At 41.4% G+C, this 17686-nt stretch overlaps 2 protein-coding genes across 5 annotated transcripts in view; both read right to left on the bottom strand.

Moving 5' to 3' along the window:
• The window catches only part of LOC136415369 (maternal embryonic leucine zipper kinase-like), a 101017-nt gene that overhangs the window by 14901 nt on the left and 68430 nt on the right, over positions 1 to 17686 (bottom strand). The window lies entirely within an intron of this gene.
• The window catches only part of LOC136415372 (paired box protein Pax-2a-like), an 81437-nt gene that overhangs the window by 45986 nt on the left and 17765 nt on the right, over positions 1 to 17686 (bottom strand). For all 4 annotated transcript variants that reach the window (XM_066399926.1, XM_066399928.1, XM_066399929.1 and 1 more), the window contains exon 3: positions 17250 to 17285. In XM_066399926.1, the coding sequence (XP_066256023.1) occupies positions 17250 to 17285 (36 nt within the window). The remainder of the gene's footprint in view (positions 1 to 17249; positions 17286 to 17686) is intronic.

Genomic DNA, 17686 nt, shown 5'->3' with positions numbered 1-17686 from the left:
AACTTCTTTGAACATTCAAATTAAACCGTCGCGAAGCTGAAAAGTTCATCGAATAACTCCAAGGACGCTATGCGTTCTACACACGTGCCTAAATCTACCATGAATATGCTAAAAATTCTTTGACATTTCGAACCCGTCGCCAATTGAATTATTAAACTTCCTGAGAAATTACATAACCGGACTAGCTTGAAATGTGAGAAATGAATTTATATCAAAGTCATGTTTTTCTCCCATAGCGAAGCCCATAAGGAAGTTGGAAAATTCCTTGGAAGCGCCTTAAAAAGCCTTAGTAAATAGATACACTAAAATTCGATTAAAATTTAGATTCTTTCGATAATCCAAATAGGGATATTCGCTAACAGCAGCTAACCTAAATTCCTGCCAACAACCACAGTTTTGCATTCGCATTTACTCTCAGTGCGCCCCTCATTTTTTTAAAATTTAAGTAGAATTTTTCGCCCTTTTAGAGAAGTTCATCAGCTAAATGGGCTTCAAAATAAATTACTCCAAATGCACTGAAATTGGCAATTTAAGAGGAATAGGTGGAAAGGAACTTGCGAGTTTGGGGCGACTGTTTCAGTCAGTCGTATACACGAACGTAATTTGCAGCAGCATGTATAAGCTCTCTAATTTCCGATTGTTTACAAATCCAACGGCGAAAAAACCAATTATAAAAATCCGTAAAATCGGCAATTTAGGACAAGTCGAGTGTTAGCCAAGATATTGAAAAATGTTCTTGTACAAAACTGAATTTATTGTGAAACCGCTTCTGGTTTTGCAACGGACATTCCTGCCTAACAAAAGAGTTTGAAAAAAATAACCGAAATGCAACTGAGACACGCACAGGAACGCACAAAACGACGAAAAAAGCTGCAACTTCGTAATAATTGCTAAAAATCGGTTTTCACTTCGCGCTTTCCTCTTATACGCAATTCAGCGAAAACACACAAATGGCAGCGACTCGTGGAATGTAATAATTAATTAAATAATTAACGCCACGCTCGTTTTCGGCCAATCTGAACGCAGCTTAAAAAGGTCGTTTAATTAGCCAGCCGGGAATCTATTAATTGTTCAGGTTTTGTGATATAATGCCTTGGCTTGCCACTTTGATTTACCAGACCCAGCAGGAGCGTCCTGCAGGACCAGCAGAACTAGTAGATAAAGCTTAACTAATTAACGGCTAATTTGGCAGAATTTCGGGCGATTGCCGTAAATTAGCCATTTCTGGAATCGATAACGGCACAAAAACACTCGAACGTGCAGTTTTTCCCTTTGAATACATAATATAGAGTTATTCAAATCGGCCCATGGGGCATTTAAGCGTAATTACTAGCAGTCGCTATCTTTTAGCGTTAATTGATGTTAACCCTAATTAGCATTAACGCAAATGGGAGGATGCATGGACGAGTTGTCATTCCTGATAATAATCAAACAAATTGCTGGAAATGTCGTCGATTTACTTACTATTATTAGTGTCAGTTTCATTAATTCCCGCTTCTCGACAAGCCCCCTTACCTGAAAAACAAATAAATCAAAGTTAGTCTAGGATAAATCAGAACCTAAGCCTAATTTGCCATTTTAACCACTAAATTAGCTCTTGACTTCTTGCAGTTTAACACCCGAGCCGAACGCCTCGGGCCGCTTAGCAGTTGCAAAGCCGCATTCCTCAGTTTTTTCGCTTAATTCATTCGTGCTTAGTTCAAAATTCTAGGATTCTTTTGAGAGTTTAACAAACAGACACCCACAGAGAGGAAATCTCTCAGCTTAATCGCCTGCATGCTCTCCGCCCTCTGGCAGTCAGAACCGGAGCTGCTCGTCCTTCATTCCGCCAGCAGTTTATCGATCGACCCGGATCCCTAGTACGGCCCTGGGCGAAAAAAGTTTCCTGTACTTTTATCGGGGGAGAAATGGGGGCGAAATGTAAGAGGAATAGGTGTCTGCGGTGAAAGTGGAATTTTATAGGAGCTTTACAAATTGCTTTTGCTTGAATTATGGGCTGGGAAAGCCCTTTAAGATGGTACCGTGCTGTTGGACAACAGCTCTTTAACCGGCCCAAAAGGCATTATGAGCAACAATGAGAAGTCTCGTTCTCGCGTGTTCCGCAACTTTATTTCATTTTTCGATATAAAATTGAGGAAGAAACCAGATGTTATGTGCAGGTTAACAAGAACGCTCAGGACAAGTTTTGAAAATTAAAAAATAAGGTAACTTTGGGTTTTAGGCAGAAAAATGTGTGTGTTTTTTATGTCGATTTAGGTGGCTTAAAGACACTGAAAAATATCGAGCGAATTCAGACGATTGAGCAGTCGCTAAAAGAAATAAAAAACAGAACAAATTGTTTGGGTCTCAAAAGGTTAGGGACAAATTTATCTCAGTTTGGGTTAATAAAATATTTTAGAAAAACATCTCAGGATGGTGCGCAGCAGTACATATGTTCGACAAGCCGCAAAAAGGAAAACGCCGCAACGTTTGCACAAGCCGTTACCATTTTGTCGGGTATTTTGCAGATTCTGTCCCGCAGCCCTCAAAACCTCTCCGATGGCGGCTAGCGGTGCCGCCGACCAGAGAAACCAGTTAAATCTCTATAGTAGTACCTACTCGAATTTTTAGGATTTTAATCGACTTAAGTCAGTTATTCGCTCCCTATAAACCTAGCAGGACATGCTGTTCTTATCTTGTCTCTTACTTCTTCGGTACCAAAGCCGTTTCTGAGTAATCGCCTAGCGATTGCAACAAACTGTCACAATCATAACCGTGTCAACATTAACGCCGTCACGTTAGATACATTTCCCGATATGAAAACAGAAATGAAATAAATTCAAATCAACAAGCGATAATTCCGTGTTCAGTAGCGGGTAAGCCGGTAGCTAAAAACCGTCAAAATGACCAGTAAAAAGGTGCAGAATCACGGCTTAGCTTCGATTAAATTGCATTGACATTGCAATGCTATTCAAAGCACCTGCAGTTTCTGCCATATGTATCACATTGAGAAAACTCTCCGTCATCAATATGTAAAGAACCAATTTTAATAAATAGGCAGGTAACAGTGTCGTTTAGATGCTCGAATCCGCTGCCGAGCTTAATAGCGATAATTTGCCATACATCGGCTATCAATATGCGCGATCTGGGGTCATTTGCAAAAATTTGTAATCACAGGGAAAATACAAGGAGTTACGGCGCAGTAAACGCGTTTAAGTTTGGAATTTTTATCGTTTACACGGAAGTGGGTACAATGAAAATGAAGCGAGTAATACAATTATAAAGTGGAAATTTGCAAGCAAAAATGATTCATTATCACTCACACCAAATTTATCCGTCAGCAGTAGCTATCCGATGCCATTTAAACCTTGATGATCTAGTATAAGTATGTCCATCCTCTTCCTTGCCGCGCCACATGACTGTGACGGACATACGCTCTTCTTCGCGTATGTTCTTTTTGTCTTTTTCTTGCTCGCAGTTCATGAATGAGACGAAGGTAATCTGACACCTTATGCGGTATGACTGTCGCGAGTTGAATTGAATTTTCGAATCAACATCACCTTTCCTGCTGCAACGGTCTGCGAGGTGGTTTGTCGTACGAATTTGATGTTTTAATTTGTCTCGATCATCACGCGGATTTTCAAAATGTTGTTTAGGTTTTTTCCATTATTTATCGAGATATGTCTGAATTCTTTAAATCAGGCATCTCAATGTAATCGCACGGCATTCCTGAGAATTCTCTACTCGGAGCGTGTCAGGTCAGGTGAGAATTCGACTCAGTGGCTCAGTAGGCCGTAGTCGCGGTTACCTGAGCAGTCCCACAGAGCTAGATAAGCAGCGAGAGTCTCAGAAAAGAGTGTCGGAATTACGCACTGATTTTAGTTGTGCGTGGACCACTGGACGTCCAGCAATGCTTTTATTGCCTCGTTGGGGCAAGTAACGCGTCTCAGATAAATTGAAATTATTATTTATTACTTGCCGCACATTCGCGGAATCTCTTTCCGCGTAAGCGCTAAAAATCCCAAACTTGAGGCGTTTTTCGCAGGAAATGGATCTCCCATTGAGGCACACAGGAGCCGTTAAACTGCCAGCACGCATCGATCGCTTGCTAGACACCAACTCGGGAATATTTTAATAAAATTACTCGATGCATTTATGACCTATAACTCTTCCGTTTCATCCAAATTTTAATCTATTTTTTACCGGCGTTCACGTATAACATAAGCTAGACCGAACAATGGCCTTTAAAGAGTAGAAAGAACAATCCTCTGTTAAAGTGTAGAGCCTTTTTTGTCGAAAGTTAATTTCCAGTACCCTTTGGACCAGCGCTGACTCATGGCAGTCGTGGCGACGGTCACTTCGTGTCTGTTTCTTCGGACTTATCTAGGTAACCTGAAAACTTCCGAATAAAACCTTGTTAATTTTGCACGATAAGATTCCGCAATAAAGCTGTGCGCTTAATTGTTACACGCATGCAATAGAAACAATGTTTCTACAATGTACCGACCTTTGTTGTTGCACAACACGTACGACTAACCACTTAAACTCGCATTGTTTTCATTTTTGGTCTAGCACGAGCTGCTCGAACGCCGGATTCCTTATTCAGAGACACGGGAGATATTTCATTTCAGAAATGCGGGTTTTACCGAGAACAGGCCAAATTTGATTAGTTTGAGAACTGTTCTGTCGAGGTTCAAAGGTTCGAAGGGGAGCCAGAACGAGAAGAAAAAAGAAAAGAAACGAAAAGCAATAAAAAATGAGAAACAAAAAAACGTAGCAGTAAAAAAATATCAAATTATCAAAAATGTAATAGGTTTAGGAAAGACCCTTCAAGGCCCTTTACCATAATTATGATTGACATTCATGTGCGCAATGCGACTGACACTAAAACATCTTTATTACAGATCAAGATTCGCAGGAAACATGAGGACCCTTTGATGACGGATGATCATTGTCGGGAACTATTAATTCTGAGGGAACACCCCCCGTAAAGAGGCCCCGCTGCTCAAAACTGCATGCTCTGCTGTATGCAATCACCGAAATGTTCGATCCGTTGGAGAGCTGGCGGCTCTTCAATCTTGCTTTAAAATCATCGATTTACAAGAAATTAATTCGATAAAGTTGTCAGACATTACCGGAAGGGAAAACATTTCTCAAAGGCCCTTGCTTGTTAAAAGATAAGCCCCTGGCTAAGATTGCCCCTTAGGCGGCATGGTGGAAGGAATGAGCACTTAAATTATGAGATTTCCAAATCGGAGCCATCATTAAATGAAAATCTGCTTGAATCAAATCAATCGAGGTGTGGGAAAGCAGCAAAAAATCGACGCTAGATGGAACCATTGGAGAATCTAGAGATCAGATGATGGGACGAGCTCTGGGAATCCCTGAAAAGAACTCGGTGAAAAATTGAAAGTGTCTTTTCTAGTTAAAGTGAAAAAACCAGTTTTGAGGAAGACTTGATTGTGCGTACTATTTTCTGTCTGATTAGGACAGTCTGTGCCTGTGTGAGCCTTTTCAGCTTATTAAGAAAGTCTCTGGCAAGAGGGGAGAATTCCAGACCATATGATGTCCACTTGTGATAGGATTAAAAATCCCAAATAATGACCATGATTGATGATAAATAACCGAATAACTGTTCAACTTAGCTGACAGTCAAAAACTTGTAAAATTTTGTCCGAAAATGCCACTAAAGCTGCTACAACTTGGTCGGCACACTGTGACACAAAAGCTCAATCAGATAACACGGACAAGAATTAATTTTCTACGAAAATTTTACGTTTGTTTCTTTGATTTTATGCACCTGTGTGGCCGTCATAATTGATTGTTTTAAACCCATAAAAAGCAGTTTCCAGAAGTATTATTTAATTCGATCAAAGGAGCCGCCAGCAGTTTTTGTCGGATGTCTAATGGTCATGAAGTTATCATTGTCTTCAGTCCGGGCTAATTTAATTGAAAAGTTATGTCTTCATTACAGTTCAGCTTCATTACATGGGCGGTAAAGTAAAGCATTATGGCGTGGCATTTTTTTAACCAAAAAGTGCATGCAGATGCTCCTGCAGAGATGTTTCAATGGCGCTTTAATAAGGACAAGCTTCGCTTTCCCTCTGATTCTCACAGTTTCCTCTCCACAGCGGCTATTAATTCCAAGGCACCACCTCTAATTGATCCATCATTTTTATCAGTCTATCAATTACACCGACTGGGACTCACGGTTGCAATGCGACCAAATAAATAGTACCAGATAGGCCGCGGTCCCGATAGCGGACATGCGATTTCGCCGGTACTAATGGACAGTTGCTTTATGGGACGTTTATAGTTTGTGAACACGATAAAAAAGTTTTTTAAGAGCGGGTATCGGGTCTCGGCTTAATAGATTTCCCTGCAGCGACCCATCCATTCATCACACGCAATATTTGCTTTGATTTCAAATTATACCCATCGCGTGAGTTATGCGACCACCATTTACAGCATGGCAACCTGGCATTAGTACCAGATGGATGAGAGTTTTGAACTTGGCGAAGGTACTTTTAGGGCACGCCCGGTAGATGCATGACTAAGCTTGCAACTCAAACAATACTCAAGTCGACTTATCTCAGATCGCGGCCAATTTATATTAATTAAACGATCTTAATTGATCTTTATAATACGCTCATCGGCGTGTCTGTATTAGTTACGAGGCAGAATGAGACATGACCACAAAATAATATGGACGTGTGTCCATGTGCGAGTAGCGTCTGAGACCGTGATATCGTGCCTTTAGACTACTCGTGAAGGGTTTTTCTTTTCGATTTTTGAAGGCAAGAAATCCAAAAATGTTCCCTGTAAAACTGGGGAAAAATGCAGTGGGCATGGGAGAATTTTGCTGCTGTGCGAAATCGACTATTTGCTGTTATATGCGATGACTCAGAACTATGGGATCAAACCTCTAGGAATTTTTCAGTACAGCAGTAGAAGACATTTGAATATAAGAACCCATGTCAGGAAATGTCTCCCTAAAGCACTGCGGCCTCACGATGCTGTACAAAAAGTGTAATTCTTCAAAATGTATTTGGATTTCATATTCAGCATTTGTGTCGTCAGTTCGGAGAGCAAGGCAGATGTAGTCGGGTTCCACGGCCTCCTAGGTCACTCGATCTAACACCTTTAGATTTCTTTCTGTGGGAATATATAAAGTCTCTGGTTTATGGAACGCAGTGGAAACAGAGCAAAACCTGATTGCATGAATTACTGCGACATTTCAAGTCGTTCAAAACAATTACCAAATTTTTAGCCAAGCCCGCAGAAATCACGCATTTACGTCGTCCAAACAGGTCCGTTCAAGTTCAAAGACGATATTTTACATAATTACTGTATTTTTATTTGAAACAAACAGATTAAAGTAAAACGTATTAAAACTCGATAAAACACATTTTTGTACATAAGTGTCTTAAAGTATCATAAGGCCGCAGCGCGTCAGGGAGACATTTCGGGACATGGGCTCCCATGCTCAAATGTCTTCTATTGTTGCACTGAATAATCTCTGGAAGTGTGTTGCCATAATCTGAATCCTCCTGTATGTATGTCACGACTGTACCTAAATCTTCGGGCCCATGCACCGGCATAATATACGAGACGTCAAGCGAGAGAAGGCATAAGGAGGCCGGAACAAAACCGTCCTAAATCTATGCTTTACGCACAATTTACAGATCGAAGCGCGTCGTGTAAACTCTTATGGGTTCTCTATGGGTACCGAGAGTTTCGTACAGTCAGATTGGCCGGGAATCACGACTAAATCCTCGAGCCTCACAACGGCATGATACATGAGATATCATGCAAAAGAGGGCATGAAGGCGACAACACAGAAATCATCCTAAACCTATGCTTTCCTCACAATCTACAAATCGAAGAGTGTCGTGTAAACTCGCAAGGCCCGTTATCGCCAATGGAATCTCTGGTAGTACGCAGGCTAATTACGAAACAAATGTGCGTCGCTTCCAGCAATTAAGTCAGGATAATTGATCCGTGCCCCTATAAATATCCCGAGTATGGCTGATAACCAGGACCGTACTAAAATTACTCAAATTTTCCCCATTTCAATTTGAGCCCTCGCAGTGATTTATTAGTAAATTAGCCCCTCGCTTTGTTTCGCCATAAATCCTGCAATTGAAAAAGTTCTGGGTTTGCCTCTTAATTCCCGACCTACCACACTGGCGTTGTTAGAGAGCTGCCGCATGAACTTTGATACCTAAAGTTGAGCGGTACTGCGAAAACTCCCTCGCAAATACCGCCCGTAAGCCCCATAAATCCCGCACGGAACCCCAGAAATACACCTTTGAAATAATCCCATAGGTGAACCCTGGTGGCCCAGGCAGTTACTGATGGTGACTCTTGGTACTCCGGGCCGCTTGGGCACCACTAGTACCACAGCAGAACCACCAGATGAGTCGGAGTGTGTGATTATCGGTTGTGCGGAATCGTAGCACGGTGCCGTACATCAACTTGATGGGTGGTAATTACTGATTGGGACGAGTATTGATTTTGAAAGGGAATTTTTCCATTGTTGCCAAGTCGGTCGTGTTGCCCGATTTCATAAGCAGTCATATCTCATTATTCCTTTTTGGTAGAGGTAAGATATGCGCTTAAAGCCGAAGCCTACCAATCCCAGGCAAGATTAAGCAGGTGTCTCCCATATACAGAAATATACCTCTCATCGGCAATGAGAAGATCATTTGAAGCACGTTTTATGGCCGCGATTTGTTTTGTGGACAAATCTACCGATTTGTCTTCAGTTGCTTTCTAAAGCGATATATCATTGAAGTGGGTTTGCGTGAATTCGGAGTAAGTCTAAGAATACTGCTGTGAAGACACCTGGATTGACTGTAACGCTTGGAACAATGCCGTTAGAGGACTGATTTGCCGTTCTGTTTTGAGGAAGAAGCAGGAATAACCTGCAGGGTTACTCAAACGCATCTGCCCCCTGAAGTCAACTCGAATTGGCCTAAAGTTGACCAGATAGCGTATGTTGTTCCGTATGGACGTGGAACTCCAAATTTGCAGTCCTTGGTGTGTTCAATTTTTTAATATTTGGCAACAGCGCACTTCGCATTTATTTTCAAATAATTGTTCAAAAGTATGGCTTCATCATCTGGACGGGCAAGCAATGTTGCCGGTAGCTAGTCCTACGTCGAATCTAGACCTTTTCCCTGTCAAAAGACAACACTGCATGCAGGGCTGATTTTCGAATTTTTTGAGGCCGAAAAGGCACTGCATGCTGACTATTATTATTTTTATCGAATTATACATCAGCATGCTTCAGATTTTTTACACGGCGGCCTTCAAAATTTTTTCACTGAAGATGTTTCATTTCCACTGTAAACATAACATCGGCGTGCAGAGTTGGTTTAAGAGGAATTTTAACTTTTAATTTTAATTATTGTTACCGATCCGCGGCTCAGTGTCCCTATATTCCTTTTAGTCACATTCTTGAAAGAATTTTTTGCTACCATGCTTCACTGGTACTTTTTCACGAGTATTTGCGTGTGGCAAATCTATTTATGTATGTAAGGAAACTAGTAATAAGACTTTTTCCCGCAGTCGTCCCGTATTTTTTATTATAAATTTTGCCTCATTTCCTTAGTTAGTAGCATTACTTAGCAAACGAGCATGGATGGGTAAACTATGCAGCGCAAGCGGTAATTTTTACATGAAAAACAAAAAAAAATTATAGCCTTTCATGGGGCCGGCGTCAATTTTTAATGCTCGTGTGTGCGTTATTTGGTCTCTGGATATGAAGAGAATGAATAAAATGCAAAATATCGCTCCACTTAGTCGGTCCAGCACATCCAGAAGTTTCCGAGGTAGTAAAAGGCAACAGCGCATTCGCCTTTTTGTCAAAAGCTGCTAATTTCAGAGAACTGAATATCTCCATTTCCATCTACGTGGAACTTGGCTGCAACAATTTAGGTGATTTATTCGGTCTTAGGCCTGAAACACTATATCCGTGAGATATGCGAAAAAACAAAATAGAACAATTATCATAAATTTTGCAATTTCCCTATGTGACATGGCCACAATCCCCATGTAAGCAGCCAAATAATCCTTTCACCGAGTGCCTCGAGGTACTAAATTACACCAGAAAAATATTTAAGTAAGTAAGTCGTAAAATTTAACTGAGACAATTTTACTGTACGATACATGTGAGCAGATAAACGATCAAATGTCAAACAGAGCCCCGATACGATCTTTTCAGAAGTACATTAAATGTTTATTTAAATGACTTTATCGCCGATCTGGATTAGGTAATGATTTTGCTAACCTATTTCGTGATACGCCGCGAACGTTTCGGATATCTATAGGAGCCTCATTAGTGTCAATCAGAGGGTCTTTGTCGCATATGTTTACATGCATTTTCAAAAAGACTGTGAGACCAACCGGGGATCACAATTTCGTTCTCATCCATATGGCCTCTGCGCTACTATGCGTTTTTCTCGCGCTACCACGTAAAAAAGTTTTCTCGTTCTTGATGATGTATGGGACACTTTGATCCGTTAAGTGCACGAGCTGCTCTGAATAGAGAAATCAATTTGCAAGAACAAGAGACATAAAAACGAACCCGATCCCATCGGAATGGTCTAGTAAATAATTTCCAAGTCGCCATTTATAAGCAAACACCTTGTCCAGTTGCCATTACACTTGTCTGCTCTTAATGCTGTAAATTCGTTTGCCCGGTTGCATGGGTAGTACTGGTGGTAATACGAGTAGAGTGTTTCGACAAGACTTTCGGTACTTATAACTTTGGTTCGCTTGGCATTTATAACGGCCGTTTTGACTGGAAAGAATTTGTTCTTGTGGTAGGTACCTACGTACTGGCGGAACGAGGAAGCTCAAGCTTTAATTTGTTTTATCGTGCAATCGACATCTCTAAATGTGTATAGTGTGTCGCAAAATGAAACTAATAAGGAAAATAACATCCTGTTCGTAAAAGCATTTCACGCAATTAGGTGGTACCGCTCGGGTAGCGCGTGCTAGCTTCAAGTTCCTCGACAAAAACCCATTTTAATACATGCTTTCGTTAGATAGTCGAGAAATTTTCTGTTTTTGATAAATTGCCTTTCGTGTGAAAATTCAATCATATAGGAGATTAACTACATAGTTTAAATAATAGGTGGACAGGGGCGTATTTAGGGTCAAATTCAGAAACGACGCTTCAGTGGGTTGAACGTCTAGATTTAAACCATCAAAAAGCTCGCCTAGGTGGTCTTTCAGTGGCAAGCTGCCCATGAAACGTCATTTTTCAATTAAGCACTTAATCTTTGAAATTGTCAATTATATGGGAATTAACTACATATTTTAGATGATTCGCGGATCGGGGCTCATTTAAGGCCAAATTCAGAAACGACACTTGAGTGTGAGCACACATTCCATCTGGGCTCATGATAGGTGGACAGGGACGTATTTACCACATTACTTGCGAAAAAGACAGTTTATGAAGGAGGATACGGTCAGTGGCGTGCCACCAGCAACTGGGTGATTTCTAAAATGTGTTTTTCGCACCACAGTCATATAAACTCCCTTCAACACGCGTCCGATTTTTAGGAATTGACTGACCATAGAGCACCAATGCAAAAATGCACTAATCACATGGTAAATAGCAGGAATTTTAATGTTCTTTCTCTTTTGCAATGCTAGAAACTCTCCGATTATTTTCCGTAACTCAGCCCATCTTTGTGGTTTCTTCTTATATTAAAATCAATAACCTAGCTATTCAAGAGTAGAAATATCAAAATAAAAAAAAAAATTAGGTCATGGGTGCAGAAACTCCCTTTGGTACATCGGTGCGTTATTGGGGTGGATAATAGGAATTCTCACGATCTTTGTGATTTAATTGCATATTAAAATCAGTGGCGCACAAATTCCAAAGTAAGGCAACTTGAAATTGAAACAAAAATGCTCATAGAATTAAGATATCGTGCGTATAAAAATACAAACAAACATCTCATAAAATGCAGATTTCCCATTCTTAACTTGCCCATAACTCACTTGCTGCTAGCAGCACTCTGAGCAGAAATCCCGGCGTATGCGATGACGCAAATGCGCTTTATACCTCAAGCCGATTTCTGGATATTGCAAAGTCTTTTGAGTAAATCGCAAGGGCTGGTGTTTCTCATAGAGAACTGAGCGGAGAAAGTTTAGCAAAGGCAAATACCGATCCAGTTTTTTAAGGGTGAAAGCACAATAAAATTCTATTGAAATAACTCATTAATTACTTATTTACATGTCCGAAAAATTGCATAACTGTACATTAATAAAAGTTACACAGAACGCATTTTTATGGCCATTTCGGGCAAAAAATTGCGGTCTCCGCTCGTAACTAGAATGACAAATAAAAATCCAAATAACTCGAGCTTTTTCCTCTATTTGATCAACGGAAGAACATATCACAGTGTCCCTTCAATTAACGACCTCGTTATATCGAAATTAAATTTTTCTTCCATGACTTTTTCAGGTGGGTCTCGTTTCAACACGGCTGAAACAAAGTCGCTGTTATTAAGTGTTCGAGTTTCAAGTAAACTATTAATCGAGCTCAAAAGTGATTATGCGTTTTTGGTTTGCTTTTACTGATAATTGCAAAGTTGCGCTGAAAAATCGACTTCTTCAGAAAGTGAGTTTTTTCGCGTGTTTGATTGAAATCGAGCTCGATTCACCTTGTAAGAGCCCGCATTGACCGAATAGCATCAGCGAAACAAAGAGAAAAGGAAGAAAAGGAACAGGCCGGAGAAAAGCAAATGTCCGGCTGCAGTGTAGGAGGCAGCGACAGCATGTCTAATTAACGGTATTGAAAATTATCAGCATTAGAAAGTGCCTGCAACTCGCAGGATTTCAGTTCAGATCGCCGCCACCGATCGAGGTTTGCACGCTAAACTATTTTGGACATCATTCATTCGGATTTTTTCCTTTTGGAGCAACAGTACATGGAAACGAGAGTGGCTTTCCTATCATAGAAGAGAAAACATTCGACCGAATTGGGCAGAAAAAAAAACGGAAATATACGATTGCGCAATGCTGTAATGGCAGGCAAAGCCCCCAATTAAGCAAATATCAATTTATGCAAGACGAGACTGATTTTCATAAGACATTGCTGCCTATGGATGGCGCAAGCGATCATTTGCTAGTTTGCCTCCGTCCAAATTACAGTAGGAGAATGGGGTTTTAATGCTTCGGTCACGAACATTGCGATTTTTATGAATTGAGAATGATTTTCAAAAGTTCTTTACCAAGCACGACACGTTTGAATTTGAAAATAGAAGGCATGGCTGCGTAGTAGCAGCAGCGAACCCACCCGATTAGGCCCTTAGGGGTCCTTTTCGTCCCCGATCTTCTGCCTTCCTTTCTCAAAACGGCCCATCCTCTTTATGATGGAGAGGATCCTACTGAGGAGCCGGGAGTTCCCTCTGGAAGATATCCGCAAACCCTGGGGGACTAATTGCAATCGATCATTTCCGTTACCCCGCAACGATTATCACGGGCGATGAGACGGAGAAAAACTACTCCGAGGGCCGATACCCCTACCGGCATTGAACTACAATACTTTTCCCGATGATTATGTGGAGGCACTACTCGAGAAATGCAGAAAATTTGCCTATGACCGTCTGATGAGTGCCAGCAAGCACGAAACCTATAAAGATCAGACTTGAGGTTCTGTGTCCACTTCAATGTGGAACTATTGGAATTTAAAGAATTCCCATTATCCCCGAATTATTATTATTGGAAATTACACTCTCATGTTAGCTCAACATTTCTGGAGAGGCAGGCAAGACTGTTGCCGATTTCTTGAGTGCTGGCGCTCTTCAGATGCTAGTTGACAAATAAAGTGTTGATGGGAGGAGAAGAAAACAGAAACAAACAATTTGCTCGCTACCGTCTGATGAGTGCCAACAAGCACGAAACGCGTAACGGGTTGGTCACTTCAATATGGGACGTGTCTCACACCGGGAGTGAAATTCCCCGTGATGATCATTGGCGCATAGTGGAAAATCTGTGATTCTTGGGAGATCTTCGATTTCTCTCAGGGCGACTGCTGACGGCTAAATCTTTTTTGAGCTTCTTGCTACTTTTTGAGGCCAGTTTTTCTCTTTCTCGGCTCCTGACGATCTGTCGAATTTCACGGATTCAGAGAATGGGCTTTTTTACGAATCGCAATTATCATGGTTAAAGCGCGAACAATTTAGCTCATCTTCGATTCTTCGAACCACCCGATTTTCGAATATTCGAGCTCAAACGCTCGAACTCTTCGAATACTCGATTATCTTGTTATGCATGCGTCGCGATAGACCATCAAACCCCATTGGATTTTTAAGAGTTGTTTTGCTTGCGAGGCGCTTTGATCACGGGCTTTTTTTTATTTATCAACTTGAATCTTGTGCCTACTTTGACGGTGGCTGAAAAGCGTAAATTTCCTGTTTGCGCCGCCGTTGAAGGGATTTTATGTATAATTTAATGAAGTAGGCACCCACTATGAGTCTTCGCTCCAGTGGCCAGGCGGCTCCAAATGGGCGATAGGGGTCCATGTGCAATTGCATGGGGCTACGGCCTAGACTTTTGGATCCATGAGTTGGCGCCCGTGCGTGCGGCGTCTACTCTCTCTATGCACCTCCGGGGTTTCGCCATAGTTATTTCTGCGAAATGGTCGCCTTCATAAACCTGACAAAATTTACATCAGCCATAAAATCGCTAAACACAGTCGCAGTTTCCTTCATTAAATATGCGTCGTTCAAAACGACTCGGCGCACTATAAATTCCAGCTAACGCACTTATACAATTAAATTGTGACACATGTACTGTCATAATTTCATTATAAAATAATTAAGCTCAGACACTATCTGCACACCGTTTCAAATAAACCGCAATTTATGAAACCTACTTTGTACGTAGTTTTGCGCCGGGATTATTAGTCAAAAAGCTCAGAAAGAAAATTTCTCTTGCGCGCAGGCCAAGCCTAAATCCGCGCCGCAAAATGGCACGGCATATACGAAACGCAAATTAGAATATTTATGGCACTTTCGCATATTTAAAGCTGTCATTAGGAACCAATAAATTTAGGTCTACCACTTGTTTACTGCGTCGCGATTGGTCAAAGGCAGCTCGCGAAATGGATTGTGGGCGATTTTACTATTGAGTACGCTCGGAATGCGAATTATGGGTTTGTTGAGGCTGAAAACTGTTTTCGGGTTAGTGCAGGTCGTTGATTTACTTTAAAACGTAAACCCATGAATATGCACACGCAAACGGCAATTCGGCAAAAGACGTGAAGAACTCGAGTCGTGAACTCGGTTATGATACGTTCTTGTCGTCGACAAGTACCTGCACTTTCGTTGTCGTGTGTCTTCGCCGATGAATGATGGCCTTTGTAACATTTAGCTGAGGAACAAAAATGCATATGCATGCATGGTTCGGCGGGATTTATAGACAACCGAACCATTTCACGATATTTGCGAGCGGGAGAAAAATTTATGTGCACCTTAAACGTCAAGGGAAACCTAGATTTTGGTCTCGGCGAGGTGGAGGCGCTTCTGGTTATGTAAATGCTCCTAAAAACCAATTTGCCACGACATAATTTTAATTGCTAATTGGCTCGATGGATTGACATGTTACGCACCATTTTGATATTAAATTTACGCAATTACGTCGAGATTTATTAGCAGAATTTAGGTAGCTGCCTAGAGTGCGTTTTCTGCACTATTCTTTCCTTTCAATCACACTGTAGAACGCCGGTAGATTGTCAGAGATCATGCGATTATGTAGATAGTTAATTAACGACAAATTATTCCATATGAACGATTTGAGAATGAGTTCATACACTGAATTCAAGGCACTTAAGACCCACCTCCTTTCATAAACTATGGAACTGTGCCAATCCCAAGCAGCTTGAATACCGTCAAAAGATCTTTTTCGGAAAAAACTGAAAATTTCAGCTGTCTCACCTTTTTTCTTACCAGGTTAAGTATTCGGAAGACCCGCGGGTAGTTCGCTACACCCTCTCGCCGCGTCGGGCCGGTGCTGGCAAGCTGCGGCGCAAGCGAGACTACCCCCAACGTTTACCCGTTGAAAGCAATTTTTGCCGTTTACCACGTTTCAAGTTCGTTGCGAAGTAAAGCGAAATCGGGCGTGGTTCGCAAATGGATGGATGACTACAAATAGAGGAGGACCCATTGCGTCACCACACAAAGAACCGGCCCTTGGACAAAAAATACGTGGGGAAAAAAGCCATAAAAAGGTCAAGATGAAACCATCTATGTAGCAAAAAACCAGCAAAGAAATTTGCTCCCACACTGACGATATCACTGTGAGACCCAGGATACCCAGGGGCAGTTCCGAATTGGAGAAGGGTGCTTTCATTCCCGAGGTTTTTAGTAATAAAAAAAAAGCTCAAGTCAGTCACGCTCCAAAGAGGTCTTTGAAACATTTCAAAGAACTATCGAGTTTGTACGGCTTGAAGTAAGTTAACCTGAACTAACTTGGAGGAGTTTGATATTGGTTAAGCTTGATTCTCTCCAATTTTAATCACATTTTTTGGATTTAAACTGTAAGAAAACCATATTAGCTACGAATTCTTTAGATTATTATATAAGTACTGTATTTTGCAGCCTTCTATTGAATTGCAAATACTTCTAATGGGCTAAAGCTCCAAGTCTCCCGAGGGACAGCAGGAGAGCTAATGAGGCGCGGGCTGTTTGTCTTCGGTGATCAAAATGTATGAAAAGGGGCACCCGATCGCGAAAGCAATGAACCTCAGCAAGACTACAGAGCTCAGACTTCTCCAAGGGGGAGCACCACAAACCTTTTTCGAGCTTTCGAGCATTCTCGGGCCTTCCAGCGTTTTCGAGCTTCCCGGCTTTTCGGGCCTGTGTTGTCAGTATTCAATCTCAGCACTCGGATGTAAAATGGCTCTTCAGATTTACATTCCAGATGCTCGCAATGCAGGGGAACACGACAATGGTAATAACCGCAAACCTACATATTTCCCCAAGAAGAAGGAATTTATCTGAAAACACTTGACCGAACATGCTAGAAACGTTCCGAACATCATGTCAGTGACAACGGCTTATCTGTTAAGTTAGAACAACGTGCGCGTGACGTACTGACAGGCTTTTCATTAAATTGCCGTGTAGAATGACTTAAATTAGACTGCAATTGATATAGCGTTTTAGATAGTGTATCTTTTAATTTGTACCAGAGCGTGGCTTTAATTATTTTACCTGCAGTTTTTGTACTCGGAATGATAGTTCACTTACCGTCTGTTGAAGATCCCACGTGAGAACCTCCGTCTCCTGAAAATTAAGAAGCGCATTACTAGACAGTTCATAATGAGTCAATAAACATTAACAAAACGTGGTACCAACGTCGCGGCCAGAACCGGCCTGTAATAATAAACTCTTAAGCCCCGGCATTATCTTTGGGCAATTTGGACAGTATTGCCGTCAGGGCAGATGATTACCTGCATGAGCGCCGAGGCGAATTTCGGGTAATATGCTGGAGCTATGTGGCACCTAAGCGAAATTATGATTTTTAATTAATTTCTTCTTCTGGGCAAAACATCGGTAAAAGTAACCTTAAAACGGAGCTCAACGGAAAGCAATTACTGCTCGAAAGCTCAGTTCTTAAAGCTGCTCAGAAAAGTGGTTTTAACGTGTGAAAGAAAGCGCGGTTCTGGTGCGGCGGCCGTAAAAGC

This window comes from Euwallacea similis, chromosome 20, assembly GCF_039881205.1.
Source record: "Euwallacea similis isolate ESF13 chromosome 20, ESF131.1, whole genome shotgun sequence".
Taxonomy (NCBI): Eukaryota; Metazoa; Arthropoda; class Insecta; order Coleoptera; family Curculionidae; genus Euwallacea; species Euwallacea similis.
This window is presented reverse-complemented; position numbering and strand designations above follow the sequence as displayed.